At 36.4% G+C, this 26,503-nt stretch overlaps 1 protein-coding gene across 1 annotated transcript in view; it reads right to left on the bottom strand.

Moving 5' to 3' along the window:
- Positions 1-26,503, bottom strand: part of ATM (ATM serine/threonine kinase) — a 131,751-nt gene that overhangs the window by 65,209 nt on the left and 40,039 nt on the right. Inside the window, 12 exon segments of the mRNA XM_043998900.1 lie at positions 7,894-7,929; positions 7,931-8,059; positions 8,366-8,540; positions 9,488-9,687; positions 10,810-10,936; positions 14,704-14,819; positions 16,436-16,682; positions 20,398-20,567; positions 21,730-21,906; positions 23,066-23,186; positions 24,961-25,091; positions 25,238-25,313. Coding sequence (XP_043854835.1) covers positions 7,894-7,929; positions 7,931-8,059; positions 8,366-8,540; positions 9,488-9,687; positions 10,810-10,936; positions 14,704-14,819; positions 16,436-16,682; positions 20,398-20,567; positions 21,730-21,906; positions 23,066-23,186; positions 24,961-25,091; positions 25,238-25,313 — 1,705 coding nt within the window.

Here is a 26,503-nt window from a genome sequence, read left to right as displayed (position 1 = left end):
TCACGACATGACTAATGCAGAAATATGTTTAATGTGATTATACATATATAACCTATATCAGATTGTTTTCTGTTTTGGGGACAGGGGAGGGAAAGGAAGGAGGAAGAAAAATTTGGAACTCAAAATCTTATAAAAACAAATGCTGAAAATTATCTTTACATGTACCTGGAAAATAATAAAAATAGTTTTAAGATTTAAAAACAAACAAACAAAAAAACCAGATGCCAAGCAATTGCGGACACTCATCACCTCACACCTAGAGTACTGCAGTAGGCTTCTGGTTGGTGTCCTTGCCTGCAAATCTTCTCTCTGATATCTTCCACTCAGCCATCCAAGCCAATGTCTTAAAGCACAAGACCAACCATAACCTTCATGACTTTCAGAACCCAACACACCCGCATTCATGGTGGAGCCTGTTAGTGTTGTCCCCTAACATGTGGCCACAGGGCCATGGAGGAAACTATAAGTTCTGTGTTTGCTACCAGAGGAACAAAAAGTAACAGAAATCAGTCCGAGAGGCTTCTTGACTCTCATTACTGACTTCTGCAAGGACCAAGAAAAGATTTACAGGTAGCACCATTTCCAGAAGCACAAGGCACTGGTATGGGAGCTGCTGAACCAGCATGCAGCTACATTCACCTAGCTGGCTTGTTCTCATCAGAGGTAGATTCTCAGGCCCTAATGCTGCCCTCTACCTCACCAACTGGAGCAGCCCATGCGCTTCCGGGCAGGGTCTGGAAAGATGGTCTCCATCCCCATGCCCTCATATCTCACTCAACCCCAAAGCTCAGGTTTGAATCTGACCATCCACCCTTCAGATCTTGATCTTGAACACATTCTTCAGGCCCTCTCCACCCATACCAGTCTTCCCCACTCTGTGACTAGATCTCACCAACTTTACTCTGTCCCAAGACCTGGATGTCTTCCTTTACAACTAGAGAAGCAGATGATCTTTAGTAGCTGAAAGAAACTACTTACTAAGGGGCAGAACAGGGCCAAAGTATCTGATTTTGTGACTAGCTGTGGAAGTGGGATTGAGACATCAATGACAAAGCAATAATATGGCAAAATGGGGAAAAAATTTACATATACACATGGCTCCCACTCAACAAACTCCAGTGATTCCCTATTACCTCTCTATTTCAAAATCCTGTTTGGCTTATAAAGCTCTTCTCAACTTGGCCCTTTCCTACATTTCCAGTCTTCTTACATTTCATTCCTCTCCACATTCTTTGTTATCCAGACACCAGCCCTCTTGCTGTTCCCTGCAGAGGACACTCCATCTCCAGACTTTACTTTTCACTGGGATCTACCATGCCTAGAAAGCTCTCCCTTCTCATCCCTACCTCATGGCTCCCCTGGCTTCCTTGAAGTCCCAGTTCAAATCCTATATTCTGCAAAAGTTCCTTCCCATTCCCCTTAATGTTAGTTTCTTCCCTCTAAGAGTGCTTACTATGGATACTTCCTAAGTCTTGTATGTACATAGTTGTTTGCAAACTGTTTTTCTCATAAGAATGTGAATTTCTTGAAAGAAAGAACAAGATTTTTGCCTTTCTCTCTATCCCAAGAGCTTAGTATGGTGCCTAGCACATAGTAAGCACTTAAATGCTTATTGACTGACTATAGAGCTCAATTTTGGAATTCATTACAGCTAGCAAGGATCATATAAAATGTAAATAAGAGACATTTCCTGTGCAGGAGATCAATTATCAATTTTTCAATATGTCAATTTATCAATATCTATGTTCAGATTTCATGAAAATGAATCTAAACATTGTATTTGGTTTTAAAATACCAACACAAGGGGGCAGCTAGGTGGCACAGTGGATAGAGCACTGGCCCTGGATTCAGGAGGACCAGAGTTCAAAATCCAGCCTCAGACACTTGATACTTACTAGCTGTGTGACCCTGGGCAAGTCACTTAACCCTCAGTGTCCTGCCCCCCCCTCCAAAAAAATGTCAACACAGAAAGTCCCAAGTCCCATAAGAAGGAAAAGAATATATCAACAATATTATCGGGGGCAGCTAGGTGGCGCAGTGGATAGAGCCCCGGCCCTGAGTCAGGAAGTACCTGGGTTCAAATCCGGCCTCAGACACTTAACACTAGTTGTGTGACCCTGGGCAAGTCACTTAACCCTCATTGCCCTAAAAAGAAAAAAAAATTAAAAAAAACCAATATATCTGTTTTCCCAAGATTCACATTCTTTTAAAGACATGAAAAGCTTCTTTACACAAATTCACTCAAACTGGAAGAAGGTCTGTGCTTTCAAAATGGGCTGTTTTACAAGCATTGCCTCTGAATAAGATTTAAATTCAAATGAGAAAAATCAGCATTTTAACTAGGAATCTTTCATATTTTCCCTTTTTATATGAGGTAAAATGGAATAGTGAATATTCTCATTATGTTTCTGAATCTCCTGGGGCCCATATAATACAGCAGGCAGGCATTCAGGCAGCAGAACATTAGTCAATCCATCTAATTTATATACAATTTCTATGCTATATGTCACAGAATCTCAGAGAGAAAAAGGATCCCTCGGGTCATCTAGAACAGCCTCCTCCTCAAATAGAATCTTTTCAACAATATAATCAACAAATGGTCGTCTAGGACAGAGAAGGCTAGGGAAATTTATATCAATTGATGCAAAGCCAAGAAACAGAACCAGGAAAACAATATAAGCAATGACCATAATATAAATGAAACTAACAATAAAATAATCAAAACTGAATGACATAAAATTATAATGACCAAGAAGGGCCCCAAGGAAGATATATGAGAAGGTACCTCAACCCCCAAATTCCTTGTAGAGGTTAGGGACTACGAGTGTGGGACACTGTATATACTGTCAGACTTTTTTCAATATGTTGATTAGTTCTTTCTGTGTAGTAGCTTTCTAGAAGGGAGTGGGTGAAGATACATTTGGAAACGGAGGTGATATAAAAACAAAAGATAAATAAAAATTTATTTTTATAAGTTGGAACCTACAGTTGGAACAACTCTTGAGGTTCCACTTTATAACCAACAGATTGTCAAAAAGGGCTAAAATTGAACATAACCATGTTGGAGGTCAGGGTTACTAATACACTGCTGACAAAAGGAGGATATATGGAATGGGAAGCAAACATGCAACACTGTCCTTTACTTAGCAAGGAAGAAAGCCAGCAAGTAGTGAGAAGTGTCTAGTCCCAGTGACCTAATGTGCACCTGGGAAAACTTGCTACACATTAATAGTGAATTATATTGAACTTATATGGCATCCAAATATACAAACATACATAAGAATATTGCCTCATGAGCCCTATAGTCACACTAAGAGTCATAAGAATCAGAGTAACCACATCAAAGACAGATCTGGGAGTACGGAAAAGGCCAACATATTTGGGCATAATTGATATTCTTATTTTAAAGTCATACCCTAACATCCCCAATTCTGACTCTTTGATAGTTATGAGGAAAGGGACTTTCAGTTCTGAAAATAAAAACCACAGCTTCTATCTGTACATCTGAACATATACTAAGGTTCATCCTTAGTGTTCCCCTCTAAAATGAAACCTAGAGTCAGAGTTTATTTTAGTAACACCAACCTTTAAACAAATACCACCAAAAAATGCCTGACAAGGAAACAAGACAATGTGGCTGAGAAGACAAGCAGTGTCTGAATGGGCAACATACTCCAAAATCACAAATACATACTGAGAACTTCTGCTTATTTAAGTGGACAAATACACCATCAAAACACTGCTACCAGACTATTTATGGAGCAATGAGGTTTCCCTTTCTTCTCATGTGAACTTCTCAAAAGCTGGGGCAAGGTTACGGGCATCCATGACAAGAGCAATAGCAATAAAGAAAGATTCAGTGAATTAATTCTGAATCCCTCACCTGAGTAATGAAAAGTTAAAATCCAATATTCATAAAAGGAAATGTAATTTTTTAAAAAAGTATATTCTGCTATTCCCTGCAGGAAAGTAATCACATCCCTACAGAAGCTTCTGAATTCATCTGCACTGTAAGAACACAGATTTAAATAGACAGGACCTGAAATCACACAGTTTTGGAACTTTAACTCTAAATCACAGGAAAAGAAGAGGGATGCTGCACCTTAAAAAGTTGCTGCAGTAAAAATTGCCTGGAAAGCACTTGGATACTATACCCAAAAGGTCACTAAAACAGTATATACTCTCTTTTTTTAAAATAGTACATACTCTTAAACTCAGTGTATCATTCCTAAACTTGTAACCTGAAGATAGAGGGAAAGCATCCACATGTTAAAAAAAAAATTCCAGCAGCACCTTTCATTTTAGCAATAAATGAAATAAAATGGGTGCCCATTAATTAAAGAATGTCTGAATAAACTGTGATATATGAATGCAAATGAAATATTATTGCACAATAATAAATAAAAGAGATTTAGGGAAATCTAAGAAGATATATATAAACTGATGCTGAGTAAAGTAAAAAACAAAAAACAAAAAAACAAGAGTCTAATTTATGTAATGATTACAGTAATGGAAAGGAAAATTGTTTTTTGAAGCCCTTAACTCTGAGCAATGCAATGATCAAATACAACTCTTGAAAAATATTCGTGAAACATGTTTCCCTATCTGGGCAGAGAGATAAACTTATGTTATAAAGGAGGATATTCACTTTTCCTTTGGAAGGAGTTAAGGGTACTAGGGAAGTGACAATGATGTCAAGAAGAGAAATAAAAGAATATCCATGAACATTTTTAATAAGTAAAAACAATTTTAATCACTAAGAACTCACCTAAATGCTAAAATGCCTATTAATGTCATTATTCACCATATGGGATATAATAATACAAAGTACTACTTTGATTGCCTATCATAGCAAGGAAGTAACCCTGAGTTCTTAAGGCTATCCAGTCTAGAACATAAGCTCTGTCCTGTTCTATCATACTGGAAGGGCTTTTGGGTAGTCAAAGACATACTCTGTGTCTAGTTTCTAAGGAACAGCATAGCTAAATACAGAAAGGCTTATATCCAGCAGGATGGTTACTTGGTGGAGAATTTATTGGTAATAGCACACCATGGGAAAAAAAAAAGAAAAAAGCTTATAGGATGATCTTCCTGGGGGATAACTACAGGCTCGAGAAGGCCTGAGCAGCACAGAGAAATATAGGTGACTTCCACTCAACAGAATTCCTGCCACGAAGCTCTAGAAAATTCATCAGACTTAAAGCTAAGACCAAAACTCACTAGGAGTTACAGGTCCAGGCCAGGCCAACATAGGGAGGAGGAGACAGGGGTCCATGGATAGTGAGGACAGGATCTGGCCAGTGGGGCACTGCAGTGCATTATAGGACCCTGGAACTAAAAGAGGACCAAGTCTATGCACCAAGGAAAGAGGAGGTGCCAGACCCATTCATGGGAGATATCAACTTTGTTCAGTCTTCAAGAAAAGGGGCCAAATGGCAGCTCTGTCATACATTGCCAAGTTCTGGGTTACAAACCCAGAATGGAATGAGTAAGGGACTTGAACCTATGAGAACCTATGTTATGCATTGAATAGGGAAGAATTTCAGAATCAAGCTGCAGTTTTGTGGCTATCCCCAGGAGGTGAGAAGGCTTTGAATTCCAGCCTACAACTTAGTCTGAAGTCTAGAGTAGGAGAACCAGGGCAGGAATCCCAAACCAAAGGGGAGCATACACATTGCTCATCTGAACCTACAGAGCTTTCCTGGTCATTGACAGAGGTCTACTAGAACTTCCAACCAGAGGCAAGTCAAAGTATTACAGAGATATAAACCCAAACCAGAAGTTTGTGATCAGATTTTGCCCTGGATCAGAACACTTTACAGGTAATGACAGTATGAGCTGTAACTAAAAGCCTGGAATAACACAATACTCAGTACCTCAAGAAAACAATAGAAGGACCCAAAAGGACAGAAAACAGAACCAAGTACAGCATAAATAGATATTCTCTCCAGAATCACACAGAGGCTGTTGGAACACAAAGTTGGATGTCAGAAAGCAAGGTTAGAAAAATGAGTAAGCAGAAAAGAATCTGGCCATAAAAAGTTATTATTGTAATAGAAACATTCAAGACAAGACAAAAACTCACAAAAGATTGGCTCCAAAACAACTACAAGCAATGCTTAAATAAAAGTTTGGGCACAAGTTCAACTAGAATTCCTGTAAAGTTTTTTTGTTTGTTTTGTTTTAAGTTTTAAAATGCTTTTATCAATAAGATCGGGAACTAGAGGAAACAACTGGTGGGGGAGGGGGGAGACTATGGAAGAAAGAACTAGAAAGGAAATTAACAGCTTGCTCCCAAAAAATACAAAACCTAGCCCAAACAAACAGATTATTTTGAAAATTAGAAAGAACCAAAAAGAAGACGACTCTAAGAAATAAAAAGCTAATATTAAACAAAGTCAAAAGACTGAAAAAAAAAAATGAAGAAAGCATAAGATATCTCATAGCAAAAACAACTGATGTGGAAAACAAATCAAAGAAAGAAAATTCAATAATCACTGGACTACTTGAAAGTCATAATATTTCCAAAAATCATAAAAGAAAAACTGTCCAGAGTCCTTTGGAACTAAAGGGCAAAGTGAAAATAGAAGGATCCATTGTTAATCTTTTGAAAAAAATCAAAACCCCAAAATTCCAGGTATAAAGCCAATATCCAAAGTGTCCAAACCTAAGAAAAAATACTACAGAAAGAATTCAATACTGAGAAGTCACAGTCAGGATCACAGAAGATTCAGCACAAGACCACATAAGATTATAGCCACCACTATAAAGGAGCAGAGAATACAATATTCCAGAAGGCAAAATTACCAACTAAGAATAATTTACCCAATAAAGCTGAACATAATCCTGCAGGGGGAGAAAAATGTGTCTTTAATGAAACAGAGGACTTTTAAGCACTCCTGATGAAAGACTAGGCCTGAATAGAAGTCTGAAATACAATCACAGGAGTCAAGAAAAAAAAAAAAGAAGAAAACATGAGCAAGTAATCAAAAGGACTGAACAAGGATATACTGTTTACATTTTAATATGGTAAATACATCTGATACATGTATCTGTAAGAACTCTATCATTATTAGTGTCATTAGACAGAGGGCCCAGGAGTGATTCAGTTACGTTTTGATGATTTTAAAAGAATGGAAAGTAGGAGAACAACACATGGGGGATATATATAAATGGTTTACTAGAACTGAGAAATACAATTCCAGCATTACCATGATCAATCAATTTACTAACTTATCAAAAAAAGGAAATAAGGTTAGTTCATGAGGAAGCTGCTGTCTCTTTATGATCACTGCTACCTTTTTTGTTGTTGTTGTTACAAGTCCACTAACCTCTTTAACAATATGTTCTAGAATTTTGCCACAAATTTAAGTCAAACCCAATGGCTTTTAGGCATAAGATTCTAGTCTCTTCCCTTTTCTGAACATTCAGACATTTGTCCTTCTTAAGTCCAGTGGCACCTCTTCTGTGCTCTTTAAATAATCACTGAGAGAGACTCAGCAATCTATCAACTCATTTTTTTAGTATGCAAGAATGTAGTTCATCTGAGATGGGTATTCTGTTTTGTTTTGTGGTGGGTTTTTTTTGAGGCAATTGGAGTTAAGTGACTTGCCCAGGGTCACACAGCTAGTAAATGTCAAGTGTCTGAGGCCGGATTTGAACTCAGGTTCTCCTGACTCCAGGGCTGGTGCTCTATCCATTGCACCACCTAGCTGCCCCTTGAGATGGCTTTTCTGAAAGAATGAAAGACAGTCATATGATTTTTTTTTTTACTCTCTATTACATTATTCTATGTATCAATTTCTGGACACTTTTTTCCTAACCTTTCCAGTCACACAGGTTAACAACTCTCCATCACACAGCAATTAAATAATGGACTAGTTATCATTTTACCTCCAAGAGTGAAAAGGGTCCTCTGCTATATTTGATTCTTCTGCTGAGTGATACGTAAGTCCTTAAAAGCATCATGATCAGGAAATGGCGTCTAGGAGTCTATTCTGTGATAAAGGTTTTCATTGTCTTTGTTGTCTATCACTAGGTATTTCAATAAGTCCAAGACCTAAATTCAAACAGAAAAAAAAATATTGAAAGGAGAAAAAAATGGATTCATTAGAATTCACACAACTATAACAAATTGCTACCATAATCAAGGAAGTCAAATGAATTAAATAGTTGCTTTACAATATTGTGTTTTTAAAAACAGCAAAAGCACTATAACACTTGAAATGAGCAATTTCTTACATACAGTTATATTTAAAACATTATTTTTAAAATCTAGTAATACAAGATAAACATAAGACACATGGTTCTTACCAATAACATTCCATTTTAAGGAAATGTTTGTTAAGATGGTCCAGAAAATTACCTGCTCCTGAATCTCCAACTGGTCACCCACTAAGGGTATAACTGTCCCCACAACAACATGAAGGTGGCTTTCCAAAGCATCTTTACAGTAAGTCACTGCTGTCTGGCAAACCTGACTTAACAGGTCACAGCAAAGTGAGAAGCTGCGTAATGATACACCCGTGAAGTGAGAAGGCCTAATAACAGGAAGAAAAAACTTGATTTTAAGTTGTTTTTTCCTTATTCCAAAAGCAAAACACTTCTGTTCATGTCTTCTAATTCTTATATAGCTTGGCAGAGTAATCATTTGAATAAAATCACATACTTTAACACTCAATAAGAACTGAAATGAAAAATCAAAAGAGCAGACAACAAAAAATCCATGGTCACACCTAAGTGACTTCTATCTCAGCCCCTCAAACTTTCTATACCTATAAATTAAAAGATACTACTTATCTGCATTAGTGAAGGGCCTTAAAGAAATGCGAATTCCCCACATAAAATAATTTACAGATAAGCCCCTCCTCCCACAAAATTTAGATGTTATTCTACATAGATTTTATTTTGTGAAAAGGTGGTGATAAACTGTAGAGACATAATTTAAAAAGAAAATTCAGAAAACCTTTATTTGCTATGTAATCTCAGTCTTAATTTCTCTATCTATAAAACTAAGATGACCTGTTGTGAGGATCAAGCAAGATAATGAATGTAAAGTGCTGCACAAACCTTAAAGCACCATATAAATATCAGAGAAAACTGTTCTTAAAAATATCTTGTGGGCTCCTACATCTTTAAAGATATATTTGAAATAAAGTGAAACAAGAGTGAGGAATAAGAGTATAAAAGTCATTATAATGGCATCAGCTACTATTTCTATAGCAATTTCTATGTGCCAGGCACTATGTCAAACACTTTATAATTATTATCAAATTTGATTCCCTGGGAAGTAGGTGTTATTATTAATACCATTTTACAGATAAGGAAAGTAAGGCAAATACAGGTTAAGCAACTTTTCCAGGATCATGCAGTTAGTCCCTGAGGTCAGCAGATTCGATCCCAGGTCTTCCTGACTCCAGGCCCAACACTCTATGCACTTTACCACCTAACTGTCCCTTAGATTACATTAATCAAATAAAATATTTACCTGTTATTGATATAGTGGATCAAGGTATAAATAACATCTCGAAGAACAAAAGCCCAAGCTCCACCCAAACCACTTTTTATTTCTCTCAGTAATAAGCTAACAAAGAGATGATATATTTTAAGAATTCTGGTTTTTTTATATGCATTATTTGTTTCAGCTGCTTGTTCACATATGGCTAAAAGAATTTTCTGGAAGGAATCCTAAAAAACAAACAAAAAACTTTAATGAAAATCTTTCTGAACACATGAGATACCGTGTTCATAAAATAAACTATCTTTTACTCAAAAGTGCAAATATGTTAGATCAAATGCAAAACATTATTTCAAAAGTTATTAATTACTTCCTTAAACTGTTAATGAAAGCCAGTTTTTTATAAGTACTTATTTTTTTTAAATGAGCTATAATTTGGAAAAATATTCTTGTACCAAATAAATCTACTCCCATAAGGAAATGCCCAAAGTGGCATGTGTGCCATCCATCCTTAGGATAAGAGCATCTAGGGGAAGAAGAAAAGTCACCTCACTATAGCAGATCTGGGCAATAATCCCATTAAAGAAACAGTTTAAGAAAACCTCAGGTGGGGCCTAGATTACCATTTACCTCTAAGTGCTGTTTTAGTCTCATTCCCAATCCCACCATTTGTCTGCCTGGAGTAATGTCTTTCTAACTACAATAACTAAAAGGAAAATAATCTACAAACTTTATACCTCAACATGAATAAATAAATACTAGTGTATGAAACACAAAGTTTTAAAATTAAATTTCAAGAGATTTTCTACCTTCTACAAAACGTATGTATTTCCTTTGTTGGACTTAATTATCTATCTTTACATTCTTAAATCATCCTTCTTTCTTCCTTGTTGAACTACTGATTCATGTCCACAGGACTTTTTCTTTCACACCATAAAAATCTCTTCACCTTGGAAACTCACTCCCATCTTTGGATTACTTCTTCAATAGTCCATATACTCTTTGTGTTTATGGTCTTACCTTCTGATTGGCTGGTTCCTCACAGAACGTTTTAAGGAGGAGGCCCGGGCAGCACTGCTGATTCATCCCCAAGAGACTTTCTGTACTCCCTCACCCCTCAATTTCAACACCCTTTTACTTTTTTGTGTTGTCTTCCCCCATTAAAATATAAACTCCTTGAGGGCAAAGACTGTCTTTCTGTTTCTGTTTGTATATCCAGTGCTTAGTTCTAAGAGCTTAATAAATGCTTGTTTACTAAGACATAAGTTCGTAAGACATACATAGAGTTCATATTTCTAGGTGAAAGATAAATGAACTTCTTTTTGGTTACCTGATTCACAATTTATACTTACTGGGCTCTTGGAAAGAATGTCTACAATACTTTTAAACTTGGTTTTATGGCAATTGCTGATGTAAGCCAACGTTGCTTTGATCACATGTGATGGAAAGTATGGAGGATTAGGGGCAGGATCAAGGTCCCTAAAAGTTATAAGAAATAATGAAGTGATAATCATCAGTGTAAGATTGCTTTGGAAATATTTCAATTATGTTAAGGACATGAACTGCCCAAAGAAAAACAATAGCATGTATGGAGCAAAATCAAAACAGACATTAAAAGCAAAAGTCAATTTTCATTGGAATAAAATTATACCTGGTATACAATGAAGTCTGTGCATTTCTAATAATAAATCAGTAACAATTACCCATTAGATCATTCTATTAAAAGTGATTTTCTTAGGATTGTGGAAATTTATTTTGATTTGGGGGCCCTACCTTTAGGCTGAGATTAGAAAGCCTTAGGCCCTCAGGGTCTCTTCCCCTCCTCCTCTGGGTCAGCTGAGCCAGAAAGCCCGTGGGCTGTGTAAGGCCCGGGTCAGACAGCTGGGGGAAACAAGCCCCCAGCTCCCTCCAGAGCGGAGGGATCCCCAGGCTGGGCTCTGGCATAGCCTGAGGCATGTGAATCTGGAGCGCACCCCCACACACACACCAGCCGCAGCCCTGGCTAGCGGATTAGCTTGGTGTGTGGGTGCAAGAAGCCCCAAGATTTGAGTGGAGAGAAGAAAAGGTATATATAGACCTGGGAGTTAAATAGCAAAGGGGGTTCGGTTGGACAAGGACAGAAGAGAGAGGCTGAGAAGAGGTTCGGACAAGGAGAGGGGGGACGAGACGAACAGTAACGCAGGACTAGGAGCAAGGAGGAAAGGCCGGCGGACAAGATTAGAGGGGTGACAAAGGCGGCAGAGGATGGAGCAGACAGACAGAACAGGCGGCAGTGGAGAGCACAGAAGTGTCAGCACAGGGTACAGGTTGGAGAAAGTGAAGATTAAGAGGAGTTAGAAGAAAGTAGCTGAGCAGGGAAAGTGTAGCGTGCCCTGAGGCAGGAGGCGGCTAAGGCCCTTATTGTATTCAAGAAGTTCGAAGCCCAGCAGGTGAGAAAGAGAGGCAGTGGAAAGAGACCACGGGAAGGCAGTCACGTTGTACATTTTATTTCCCTGTATTCTTAATTTTCAATAGTATCTCATAAATAAATTCTGCTTTGATTATTTAGATAAGAACCTTCTTAATATTTTGCTTATCAATTTGGGAGTAGAGCAGTGTGGTGGAACTTTATAAACGACTCACATTAAATTAATTTTTCAGCTAGCCAAATAGTTAAAAGTCCCCAGATTAGTCCTCCAGTCAGATTAGCCCCCCAAAATTAGGTCCAGTCAATCAAAAATATTTCCACAGGATAATATAAAGAATCAATGTCAGATCTAAAATGGCATTTTGATTATTAATTCAAATAGATCTAATTTTTTTGCTAATATGAATTTCTAAAACACTAGCAATGGTTATCTATTTTGAGACAAACAGCATGTCATTTTAAAGGTAAGCCAATTGATAAATTATAAAGAATATAAGGCACTCTGTGTGTGTGTGTGTGTGTGTGTGTGTGTGTGTGTGTGTAAACACTCTCTGGCATGGGTGCTCAAAGATCAGTGAAACTATCGGGACTTGTGAAATAGTAGAAATAAAGCTGGAGACTTCAAATTAGGTAGGATCTTGAAAAAAAAATCAATCAACAAGCATTTATTAAGTGGTTACTATATGCCAAGAAGAAGTATGGACTGATTTCAATACGTAAAAGTGCTTTTTTTTTTTTTGGGGGGGGGGGGGGGGAGGCAATTGGGGTTAAGTGACTTGCCCAGTGTCACACAGCTAGTAAGTATTAAGTGTCTGAGGTCATATTTGAACTCAGGTCCTCCTGACTCCAGGGCTGGTGCTCTATCCACTGCGCCACCTAGCTGCCCCCAAAGTATTTATTTTTAAAATTTATGATTCTGGGGGCAGCCAGGTGGCGCAGTGGATAGAGCACCGGCCCTGGATTCAGGAGAACCTGATTTCAAATCTGGCCTCAGACGACACTTACTAGCTGTGTGACCCGAAGCAAGTCACTTAGCCTCCATTGCCTCACAAAACAAATAAAGAAAATAAAATAAAATTTATGATTCCAAATTACTTTACACGATGAATGGTTGAATTCAAAGCTCTGCCAATAGTGCAGTAGTGGCAGTTTTCCTCAAGCCCATCAACACTGAAAAGTCCCATCCTTTGTCATCTCTGCCAATTTGCTCAGGGTGAGGTGAAACCTCAGAAATATTCTGATCTATATTTTTTACAGTTAATGTTTTCAGCAATCTTTCATATATAATTAATAGTTCATAATTTAATGTGGAATTATGCATAAGAAGGTAACTAAAATGTCTATGCTCTTTCACCTAGAGATTTCATTGTTAGGCATATACCAAAATATTCAAAAGCAGTATTTTTTTGTAGTAGCACAGAAATGAAAACAAAGTGGGTGCCCATCATTTGGGGGAACAAATAGCTAAACAAAATGTTGTAAGAGAATGTAGTCTGTCCCAATAAACACTGAATATGAAGAATTTTAAGTATGGGGGGAAAAAATTACTAATGAGTAAATAGTTAACATGCAGCCTATGTGGTATCAATATGTAAAATGCCAGCCAAACGCTTTATTCTTCACATAAGACATTCTAGCTCCTGTCTCCATGCCTTTGCCCTAATGCCCTCAATGCCTGAAATACCCTCCCTTCTAATTTTTACCTCATAAAATCCCAAATTTAATTCAAAGATTAGATCAAGTGCCATCTTCTTGATGAGAACTATGTGGATGACCACAACTGCTACTGCCTTTCTCCCAAATCAACTATTATTCACTTTGTACATATCTTATCTATAGTTACATATGTACATTTTGTCTCCCACAATCAAAAGTAAGCTCTTTGAACCATGAACTGCTTCTCTTTTGTTTCTGCATCCCTGGCACCTATCACAATGCCAGACACATGGTTGACACATAACAAGGTCTAACTGATTGAATTAATAAAGAGCAAAGCAATCAGGACCAAGAAAACAAAACAATACGATACGAAACAAAACAAACTATAATAATATAAAAAGAAAAAACAATGAAATAATAAAAATACTAATCTGAAAACTGTAATTATAATGACACTGAATGTGCCCATAAAGAGGAGGTGAAAAAAAACAGTGTCCTCCCTTCTTTGCAGAGAATGGAGTAAGATGGAAGTGGGAGGAATGGACAATGGGTCAATCCTAGAGACATTTCCAAGAAAGATAGGACAAGGTCTGATAACATATTAATCACAGAAAATGGAATTAAGTGTATTTTCACATTTCATGGAAGCCAAGGTAAGTGAGTTTCAGAAAAGAGAATCTTAACAGTGTTAAATGTTGCAGAGACCTTGAAAAGATGAAATCTCAGAAAAGCCATTTAGAAGATGACTAGTAAAATCAGAGACTCAGTTTCACTCTAATGATAGGGTTAGTGTCCAGGTTACAGAAAATCCCCAAGTGATAAGAGGACTAAAAACTCATGATGGTAACAGATTATAAAGTTCAGGTATTTGGAAAGAAAAGGAAGGCCAGAGGCAAGATAGATAGCATTTAAAAGGGGTAGGAAGGTCAAGGAATGAATGGTGGTGTGTTTTCCCCCACCCCTTAAACTAGGAAGCAAATTCTAACAACTTAGAATCAGATCATATTTTGAACTATAAACATCAATTTTAAAGTAAACAAGCACAGATTTGACACAATATTCAATCTTGGTAAATACAAATACTTCTGAAGATGCAGACAACTATCACTCCCCTCCCCAAAGCTGCCCCACTCCCCAGACAATTTAAAGTTGTTATTTCTTTAAGTTTTAAAATTCATACCCTGAAAAGTTAGAAAGGTCAGTGCTTTCATCAGCTTCAGTATCAGCTGGCTCATGTAATGTCATCAATAGTTCCACTATGATTTCTGCCAAGTTATTGTTAAGTAAGTGATCAATCTGCAAAAACAGAAATTAGACACCTGAAACTCCCTGATTTGCAAATGTTTGGTTTACTCCTTTGGAAGAAAAGCCAATCTAAGAAAAAGAGCTTTCTTTCCACTCCTCTTCTGCTTCTGCTTGAAATGTTCCATTTGGCTTTACCTAAAAATTGTAGGGCTAATGGTAGTGACTAAGGTTTAAACTCTTGAGGCTAATTATCTCTCCTAGCCATTGCTAAGACTAGGAATTTTGATGGCCTTACAGAAGCTTTCCCATCCCTGCAATTTTTCATCCCAGAGCGCTGGTTCCACCCTCCTAGCTCCTATAATGAAATACCTAGGGTAGTCTACATGTTCCCCTGAAATGTAAATGAAACATATATTTGGTTTACTAAATAAAAAAACAATCATCATTATGTGATTTAATCTTTTCCTTATAGGACCTAAGTGAAAAGAATTAGGAAAGGATTACTTAGCTCCTAATCTCTCTATTCCTAATAGCAGTATAATGAGAAAACCTCAGAAAGGCTGTGTTTGATTGTGTCAGAGAAAGGAAGATAAGGGAAAACTTCTGAGACTAAATTCTGTTCAATTGTGAGGTAGGGAAGAAGAGGGGCCTTGATCGGAAGCAATCAGAATGGCAGTGGAAAGGTAGCAATATGCAAATCCAAGAAGTGCTCTTGGGGAGTTACACCAACAGGAATCCCTAAGTCCCACATAGCCTGTTGGCATGGGGCTCCTCATTTTTGTACCCCTTAACCAAAGAGCCACTCACTGGCTTCAAGCTATGGGAGTGCCGGCTTGTGTTGCCTAAAAGATTTGAAAAGTCACTGAAGGGGAAGACCAGGAGATATCTTCCTGATATTCCATGATGGATCATTTTCCCCATGAAAATAGTTATATATTTCAAGTTTTTGTTTTTGCTTTTGTTTGGGGCAGGGAGTGAGAAAAGTAGTGGAGTTTAGTACATGTTCTGAAAACAGATTAAACAAGTTTTTAAGTGATGACCTCTAGATATTATAACTACCATGTAATATTATTATATGGGAAAATGTGTTCCAAATTCCAAAGTAGCAGCTTACAAAAAAGATTCTGGATTCATAACTTGAAGTTTGCCATTATGTTTAATGCTTTAAAGTCTATGAATGAAGGTTATCAAATCTTTTATCTTGACTCATTTGAAAATGTCACTCAGAAAGTTTTACCTGTCTTCCATAGAGGTTATTTTGAATATACCTCCATTTAAAACTTCAACCCTGGGGCAGCTAGGTGGCATGGTGGATAGAGCACCGGCCCTGGAGTCAGGAGTACCTGAGTTCAAATCCAGCCTCAGACACTTAACACACACTTACTAGCTATGTGACCCTGGGCAAGTCACTTAACCCCAACTGCCTCACTAAAAAACAAACAACCACCAAAAAACAACCAAAAAAAAACCCTTCAACCCTGAAGCATGTATTTTAAGACAAAAAAAGTTCTTTTTAAATACACTATTAAAATGTTTTATAAATGTATCAATGATAAATCAATGAATAAAATCTTGAAGTCTGAAATCTAGTGGCACTATAATTAAAAAATGGATTAAAAATGCATACTGTACATGTAAATACAGAATTAAGAAACAGTTGATCATACCTGTTTCCCTAGGATATTTTCATCCTTAAGCATATCATATACTTTAGTAGCAGTATCTCTTCGCTCTGATATATCACTGTCCCCTGTGCCCTCAAAGGCAAAATATGGAAGAATGTTTACAAGGATTTTGGGGAAGCAATCTGTTAGAAGGCTTTTCCAATCCTCCTGAATCTGATCAGCAATGGACTTTACATCTTCAAATTGACCTCTAATCACCAAAAGTGGAATTAAAACCTTATAGCAAGACCTGTGGATGAGATAATTGTAAATTAGAAAGAGTAATATTTTTTTTAAATCCATTTTATAATGCTGCTCCCTCCTTCCCTTCATCCCCCCACTGTGAACTTATGACACACTGATATGCAGAACTCTTGGTAGAAAAGGTTCTTGTAACAGTACAGATCTGTAAGAGAGCTAACACACACTATGGCCACACATTTATTTTGTGTCAGAGGCAAGACTCAAACCCAGGTTTTCCTGTTTCTAAGACCAGCCCTCCAAACACAGTGCCACTCTTCCTCTCAATAGCTGTGAAAAAAATAGCCAAGATTATGTTTAATATAATCTTAGTTTTTAAAGGTATTTTTCTCTAGCTCATTAAGGAATTTTATTCTTTATCTCCATTTACAAGAGGGCAAATGCAAGAATAAAATATAAAGTAAATACAAAATATAACATATGTTTCTTGATTCTTTTCAAGTGCATGGACATTTGATTTTAATTTAGATTTACTAAACTGTCTCATCAAATTCTAGTTACCTTAAATCACTGACAAATGTCTTAATGTTATGTAGGTACCAGTACAGTCCAAGAACCGGTTATTACTCTATGGGACCAACCCACCTCCTCATCCAATCACCACAATACCATCCACAAATAAGATCATCTGGAAGTTCTCATTATCTTTTGGGAATCCCTTTTCCATTTGAACTTTGCCAGACGTTCATCATGACAGTAGCAAACACCACTGACAAGTTTAACACTTCCTGTTTTATGCTTTGTTTGACACTGATAATCAGAAGTCAGCTAAAAAAATTAACTTGTAACCTTATAAGTACTGTATTGGTAATACTGTGTTGAAAAGCCTAAAGCAAAATTAGATGTTGCTCTAATGTATCATACTTTTTTTTTAATATAATTAAACAGTGAAACTATGTATTCTCCACATTTTTCAGGCTAATGTATACCTATAAAATGAAGATCCATGAAGACTATCATTTTTAAAACGTGATCTTTTTCCATCTCATAATTTCATCAAGGACATCTTTGATACATGCTTATATCATTAAAATAGAGGATTTCATAGAGATGAAAAAGTTAGCACTTAGACTGGTAGGTGGTTATTTGGTGTCCTCCAGGTGACCTTCTTTCAGTAATAATACTATCTGTGATTTTTTTCCCCATCATTAAGTTTTAGCTATCCTGAGAATCCCTCCATGGCTTCCAAATTATTTGACCTCTAATAGATATTTCTCCTACATATACTTGATCTTTGGTTGCTGTTTCAGATTTTGTCTTCTTAATGGCCATTTCCACTTCCTCATTTGGCATTTCATTAAGTATCTAAGTGTAGTGATTCTACCATCAATGAAGAAAAGGAAACCGAGAGATCCTCTCCACTTTTTGCATATTGCTTTCCATCCAATTTCATCCCTAAATGATTTTGAATCAATCAATATGCATTTATTAGGTGCCTGCTAGTGGCCAGGCACTCAATTAGGTGCTACATATACAAAGTCAAAAGTGAAAAAGCAACTGCTCTCAAGAAGCTTTTATTCTGTCTGGGGAAAATATCTATGTAAGTGAGTATTCATAAAATACAAAATGAATACAGAGTAGTTAGAGAGGGAAGGCACTACAATAGGTAGCTCTCTTAAGTAGACTAAAGGGGACACAAGTACAAGATGCAGTGGAAATAGAAATGGCAAGATTTAGCAACATAATGGATATGTGGGGTCAGGAACAGTGAGGAGTTGAGGATAATGCCACGGTAATGCTTGAGAGAATGAAGAATGATGGTAACCTCATCAGAAATTGGGAAGTTCAGCAGAGTAAAAGGTTTGGGGAAAAGAGGAGTTCTATTATGGGTATGCTGAGTTCAAGATGTATATCCCCTGGCTTCCTTAATCCCAGAAAAATCCCACTTTCTACAGAGACATCTTTTGCAATCCTTCTTTATTCTAGTGCCTTTCCTTTACTGATTATTTCCTATTTATCATGTTTATATGTTATTGTTCTGTAGTTTTCATACTGTTTTGCCCTTTAGGTTGTGAGATCCTTGAAGACAGGGACCGTTCTTCTGCTTTTTTTTTGTATTCGCAGGACTTACCACAGTGCCTGGAACATAACACATGCTTAAATGCTTATTAACTGACTGGCTGACATGGAGAGGATTAAGGTATAAGAAAGTAGAAAGACAGGAATGTATGTGTTATATATTGTCTCCTCAACAGAAATAAAACTCCTAAGGGCAAGAGTTATTTCATTTTTGTCTTTTAACTGCCAGAGCCCAGCACAGTGCTTGGCACACAAAAATGCAAAAGGGAAAGAAGTTGAAAAATGTCTTTGAATATATGGTTCAAAATTAAGAAAATGAATAAGCCAAAGGCTTGCAGACTTCATAGAAGATTCTTGCCTTTGTAGAAGTCCATCTTTAAAGATACATACACACGCACAATTTCACTAGGTTTAGGCTGTTCTAAAGATTTCTTTTAGGATTCATTTACTTCTTTGTTTTCTGCAACAGATAACTGGTTATCTGCGTGAAGAACCTTTTGCTCATTGATCATCATAAGCAATAGAAAGCCATAAAATCAAATGGTTTATGAACTGACGTTCTTCCTATATTTGAGTATATGAGGTAATAAATTCTGCCAACTATTTTATTTGCTTCTCCAAGGAGATCATATGAGACATACTTCCATTTAACATCAATTTCCTTATATCTTCTGATTGCATTTATATTGGACCGGTTCAGCTACTATCATACTTGTATTTATAATATATTTTCACTTGTCTGGTCAATGGAAATGGAATTTTTATTTTGAGTACTGTTAAATTAATATTGAAAGGGGGGCAGCTAGATGGCGCAGTGGATAGAGCACCAGCCCTGGAGTCAGGAGTACCTGAGTTCAAATCCGGCCTCAGACACTTAACACTAGCTGTGTGACCCTGGGCAAGTCACTTAACCCCAACTGCCTCACTTAAAAAAAAAATTAATATTGAAAGACTAACTAAAAATTATGCAATTATTAGTATCCTCTACTCCCCTTTCTGGAAACAACTCTACCACTGTGACTGTGTGAACTCTACCTGACAGAGATACCAGGAATCGAAACAGACAAATTAGGTACTCTGAGGAAACTGAATAAAAAAGAAATGGAACAAGTAATTAATTGTTGAGAATTTCTACCTTAAATATATTGGCATGTATACAATATACTTATGTGTGTATATATGTTTGTGCATTAATATATTTCTATGTACATATTTAAAAGAAAAAAACAGGCACTATCACTTCATTGGTATACACCAGCAAAGGGCTTCCCTCTACCAATGCAGATCTACATTTTTGCTACAAGTTATATAGTCCTAAGAGATTTCCTGGAGCACAGAGATGTTAAGTGGCCTACCCAAGGTCATCCAGATAGTTGTGTATCAGTGCTAGGATATGAACAGAAGGGTTTTTTTTGTTCTCAAGGCTATCTCTCTATCCACTATGCCCCACTGCCTCTGCTTTCAGAAACTCTATTCAGACCTTGCATCACCTTAATGAAACTGAAAGTAGAAATATTATTCTCATTTTACAGATAAAAAAATAATAAACTCAAGTTAAAGTGATTCATTTACTATCATAAAGTAAGTATAAAAGCAGGATTTATCAGAGGTCTTCTGATTCTAAGAACAGTACTATACCTACACACACACCCACATCCACACAGATATATCATTTGCAAATCTACCTGTAGAAATCTGTAATGTTTGTGTAGTTCAGTAAAATAAAGGGAAATGATGCCAAGTTGTATCCAGTATCTTGTAATTTCAACCACTCCAAAACTAAATAGTCTAGATGAGAAGTCATGAAGTCTTCTAAGTGTTTATACTCAAAAATTTCAGAGATTCTCTTCAAAACCTGAGTAACATACACACACACACACAAAAAAAAAAAAACCCACCCTGTTTAAAGGAAACAGTCAAGATATGATACATGTAATTCCAATTCTCATTTAAATGACTATAAGAAACAATGCTCTACAATTCAGAACATCTAATTATTCTGCATGAAAATAACAGATATGACCCACATAAGTACCTTCACTAACACTTATTTTTCATACTGCCATTAATATAGTATTCTAAAAACCTACCTAAAGTCTCTCCAAATCCCTATGATGAAATGTAAAGAGTGAGGGATTGCTAGTCAGAAAATCTGACTCAGGTTCAAATTCTGACTCTACTATTTGGCTAACATATCTGGATCTCATTTTTCTCATCCATGAAAAGGAAAGGCTGTTTTGTTTTCCCAAGGAAGAATGGGGGGGGCTGAAATTAATGTGTTAAATAATATGTATTATTTGTACTTATTTTAAGCTTTTATTATCCATATCTTTACTGTGTATGAAAAACATCTACCGGGCAGCTAGGTGGCACAGTGGATAGAGCACTGGCCCTGGATTCAGGAGGACCTGAGTTCAAATCCGGCCTCAGGCACTTGACACTAGCTGTGTGACCCTGGGCAAGTCACTTAACCCTCATTGCCCTGCAAAAAAAACAAAAAACAAAAAAACGAACAAAAAAACCATCTACCCACCTAGAATACTATTTTATGGAATTGATTATCATTTCATTCAAGGCCTTCTTTATGATGAGTAAGTAATAACATACGATGGAGTGTGCCTGTATACTATTTCAAAATGAATATAGATATAAATAGAAGCAAAATATATGCTACTTAATGACTACATTTACCAGAACCCCAAAATAAAATATTCATATGAATGAAACTATATACACTGAAATATTTTTATATTAATATACAGTACCCCCAAAGTCTTAGTATAATTTTAAGCTATCAAAGCTTTAAATTAATGTTTATAGATTACTTCATATGCTATTATATTAACATTTAAGCTATTAAGGCTTAAAATTGCACTAAGACCTTTGGGAGATCCCATATATGCATGTTATATAAACTATATTTCAAATTCTGTCAAAAATTATTTTTTAAAATACCAAAAAGATTCATCATAGGCAGTATATAAATAACAATTTAAAAATCTGTGGTCATATTTTACCTTTTTTACAAGTTGGGTTTCTAATCCATTTTCTTTCACAGACTGGCATATGGCAAACAACGCCTGTTTTTCACACACAGGACTAGAGCATAAAATCATGGATATTGTCATCAATAAAGTAGCCTTTCTATTATAAGGCTCATCCAGCACCTCATCAGTCTTGACAGGACCTCGAGACTTCATTAGGGGAAAAAATATTTTTTAATAAACAATATCAAATGGATAGCAAATACATGAACATTATAAATAAACAAATGAAAATAAAATTAAAAGTATTTACAAGAAGATAGTAAAAACCTCAACTATTTGCACTACTCTAATCCAGAGGTAGTATTCAAGAAGAAAGGACAGAATCCACAGAATCAGAGAATTTTAGAAATCAAAGGGACATAAGAAATTATCTAGTTTCTTTCAGTGAGAAGAATTTATATAAGGCTTTATCAATAGAACTTGAAGAAGGAAAAAATCTTTATGTTAAGATAAAGAGGCTTTCAAGGAATTTTTTAAAAATCAGAAAGGCCCTAGGATATGTACAAGAGAGACCAGACACAGTTATCTAAGTTAGCATCTATCTGGTACCTATAGTTGTATATTATTATTGCTACAATTGTTAATTCAATAATGAGACCTTATCTTTCTATAGCACTTTGGTTTCCCAATTGCTTTTGCAATAATAAGATTATTCTTCTTAAGACACTTAAGTATCTATTTTAAATCTTACTGTGCCTTATTAAAAATAGGGCTTTATCACAGAAATATAAAGGTATCAAGAATACTGTCTTGAAAAAAATAACAAGAACCAGGGATTGATGCACATTTTATCATAATCTCTTCTCTTCAGGCCTGAAATATACAATATATACAATATACAATATACCATCAGACCTGAAATATACAAATCAAACTCCTCTGTGCCCCCAATAAAAGCTCAGCAAAACAGTTTCTTCCAAAGATAAATTGATACAGTTGTTTTTTTACCTCTTATGCTTATTTTATCTATATTGTTTTTAGACTGTAAACTACTGGACAGACACTGTCTTTTTTATCATATTTGGTACAATGACAAGAAGAGTTTAGGTGAAGGCCTTTGTATGATCTTGCAAGTTGTGAATCACCCTCCAATCCCTGGATTTTATATCAACTAGAAGCTATGAGCTTTCATTTACAACTTGACAAAACCTGCATTTCCTGGCATTAAAAATGTGGATATTGACCCTATGCTCCTCTAGCCTACCTTGTTTATCCATACACAAGTACAAAACAAGCATATACCTTGCACAGCAATTAGTCAATAAATAAAAATGGCTATATGAGAGCATTTTAATTGCAGAATTACCATTATTCTCATTCCTTCCTGGACTTTTAAATATGCATTTTCAAAAGCTTTTTGCTGAAGCTTCAAAGGAAGTGCTCTTGATAACCTTGAAATGGCTACAGGTTTTATATCCTGAAATAATCTTTAAAAAAAAAAAAACACAACAAAAAAACCAATTAGGTGTAACCAGTGTTCCAAAATCCCATTCCAACATATTTTGTAAACAGAAAACAGATACACTGCAAGGCATGCAAAGCTTATGCTTACATGCCAATATCTCTTTCAAAGGACTGTACAATGTTTCTTCATTTAGGGAGGTTCTAAATACCTAATTTCTACACCACATAAGTAATATAGTCTTAGAGTTAAAATGGATACCAAGGAATACAATCTTGAGTTTTTAGATAAGACAATAATTAAGTCAGACAAAAACAGATCATTTACATATTCTAAAGTACTGCTTCCAAAGATAAGGTGCCCATATTCTCCTGTGGTAGGTTGTTCTTATGTTTAAACAATTCACTTTATTATTTTAACCACGGAAGAGATGGACTTCACAGAAAAGCTGATTTATATCTTCTGAATAAAGGCCCTTCCATCTTGAGACAAAGTAATTTAAGCCCCTTTACCTTTTTCCTTATTTTCTGAAACTTTTGATAATTTCTGTTATCTGAATGCTCCAATTTCTCTAGTTCACTCTGAAATGCTAACACTAAAATTAAATCAAAGTCCACTATATTCTTGAAGTCTTCATTTTTTTTTTTACTTTATATCTGTGATATCTATCTCATATATGCACTTCAACATCATCCTGGTTTTGGTGGTCAATTACTATTTATTTTCCATGGTCCTCAGCACTCCTAATTTAGTCGGCATCACCTATATATTTAATGAAAAATCAACTAAATATTTAATATATTTCACCTATACATATTTATTGAACATGCTCATAAAGAAAAAATTTTTAAGTCAGAATAGTCAGACATCTAGATTCTCACTCATACATAGCTTACTGGAAACCAATATGAACTACTGGAAACATTAGTCCTAACAAATTCACATGGAGTTTTAAAAACATCATAAAGGGGACAGACAGCTAGGTGGCACAGTGGATAAAGCACGGGCCCTGGATTCAGGATGACATGAGTTCAAATCCAGGCCTCAGACACTTAATTACTAGCTATGTGACGCTGGACAAGTCACTTAATCCTCACTGCCCCACAAAAAAAAAAAGAAAAAGAAAAACATCATAAAGCACAGTCACAAGTAGTAGAAGAGAAAAGAAGGAAAAAAAAAGGATTTCCTGAGCACTATGTGCCAGTCACTGGGCTAACTGCTTTACAAATATTTCATTCAATACTCACAACCACCCTGGGAAACAGGTGCTATAATTATCCCCATATTACAGTTGAGGAAACTGAAACAAAGATTAAATGATTTGCCCAGCAAGACATAGCCAGTAAGGATCTGAGGACAGAATGAACTCAGGTATTCCTTGGGGCTTCATCCACTGTGCTGCCTAGTTGCCTAGGAGTCAGACTAATGTCTGAAAGTTTTTCATTAAGAGCATCTTTTCAATGCCTATATACAAAGCTAAGAGTTTCAATACAAACCATGTTGAATATTAATGGCAACATGTCATGTAAAAATATGCCTAATGTGAGGCAGCTAGGTGGCACAGTGGATAGAGCACTGGCCCTGGAGTCAGGAGGACCTGAGTTCAAATGTGGCCTCGGACACTTAATACTTACCAGCTCTGTGACCCTGGGCAAGTCACTTAACTCCAATTGCCTCATGCACAAATATATATATATATATATGCCTAATGTGCAGCATAGTTTAATTTCATCCTCACTCACACACCCAATCCGGAAGTGTCCTTATGAGTTAGCTACTACATGGAGAATTTACGTCACCGGTTAATTGACTTTGCAGCAATCATTCGAACGTGGTGATGGTTGTCAGCTAGAAACTGTGGGAGAACCTCAGTCACAGGTAAGTCTTTTTCCATTATGTTGAGAACAGCCCACTTTGAATAAGGATCAGCCTAAAGAAAATTAACAACTCCAGGTAACATAGCATAAACCAAAATCAAAATCAAAATCAACAATTTTTTAAATGATGGATTGGATTTTTAAATGCCCATGATACACTGTCCTACTCCTAATCTCTTAATAAAGAAGCAAAGCTTACCTCAAGCAAGGCTTTCAGGCAGTTTACTAGTGCCATTCTTACAGGAGCCGTACATTTGCCTTCCTTTGTTAAGTGCCTGAAACATACAAAAATTATGAAAAATGACAATCTATCCCTTCCAGATTTGGTTCTCTCCTCTGGCAAATCCTGATTTTCCTTAGTTCTCTCAAAGCCTCCTCATGTTTAATGAAAATTAATGAATAAAGGTACTTAATATATGCTCTTTACTATATATGTATCTTGCGGTCAATTGATATAACTGATAAATTTTGAGAGAAACTCCAAAAAAATGCTTTCTTTTCATAGTAGCACAGTTTTTGAATCTTTCATACTACCTTGCTGTCCAAAGTTTATATCTAAAATTAGAGAGACTTTAATGCTAAGTTACTTGCCTGTGCTTCTTCATATGTAATATCCACACATGGCAGATGTTCAATAAATGGTTGTTACATGAAAGAAAGACTTTTCAGGCTATTTATTCACATAAAGTACATGCAGAACATTAGCAAATTAACCACACTTCAAATCTCTTTTCTCCTCAGCCCTTCCACACTCCCCCACACACTTTCTCAACGCATCTCAAGGCACTGTCTACTACATCCTAAGCACTACGTGAGACGCTGGGGACCCAAAGACAAAAAACACAACATTTCTGGCCTTTGAGGAGAATACATTAAATGGGAAGAAGCAACACGTGTACAAATAAGCAATGAAAAGAGCACTGGCTCTTAAACCAGAAGACCTGGGGTTCAAATTCTGTCTCAGCTTATTCTCTGAATGACCTTTATTGTCATAACCACTCCAAGTCTCAGCTTCATCATCTGTAAAAGAAGGCAACTGGACTACAATGGCCTCCAAAGCTCCTTCCACCTCAACCTATGAATTCTCAGCCAAACAGATACAAAATACACACAAAGTCATTTCATGGGGTCAGAAACGGTCTCTGAATGTGAACAGAGCCTTGTAGAGAAACCTAGGAGTTCCAAGACATAGAAGTGAGGAGGAAGAATGTTCCAAAGTCACAGAGGTGGGAGATGGAATACTCAGTACAGGGACAAGGAGGCCAGTTTGAACATAACTCGTGAGGAGGACTATTGTAAAATAAGCCTACAAAGAGAAATTAGAGGAAGACTAAGAAGGGCTTCGAACAAACCAACCAATTTCTCCCTCAGAGCCCTTTTTCTCATAACTAAAAGAGAATAGCCAACAGATCAAGAAGAATCATTTCAAATATTCCTATGAGTTTTAGGTCAAGAACTATTTGCA

This window comes from Dromiciops gliroides, chromosome 3 (genome assembly GCF_019393635.1).
Source record: "Dromiciops gliroides isolate mDroGli1 chromosome 3, mDroGli1.pri, whole genome shotgun sequence".
NCBI classification, from domain to species: Eukaryota; Metazoa; Chordata; class Mammalia; order Microbiotheria; family Microbiotheriidae; genus Dromiciops; species Dromiciops gliroides.
The sequence above is the reverse complement of the archived record's forward strand: the minus strand, read 5'-3'. Positions and strand labels throughout refer to the sequence as shown.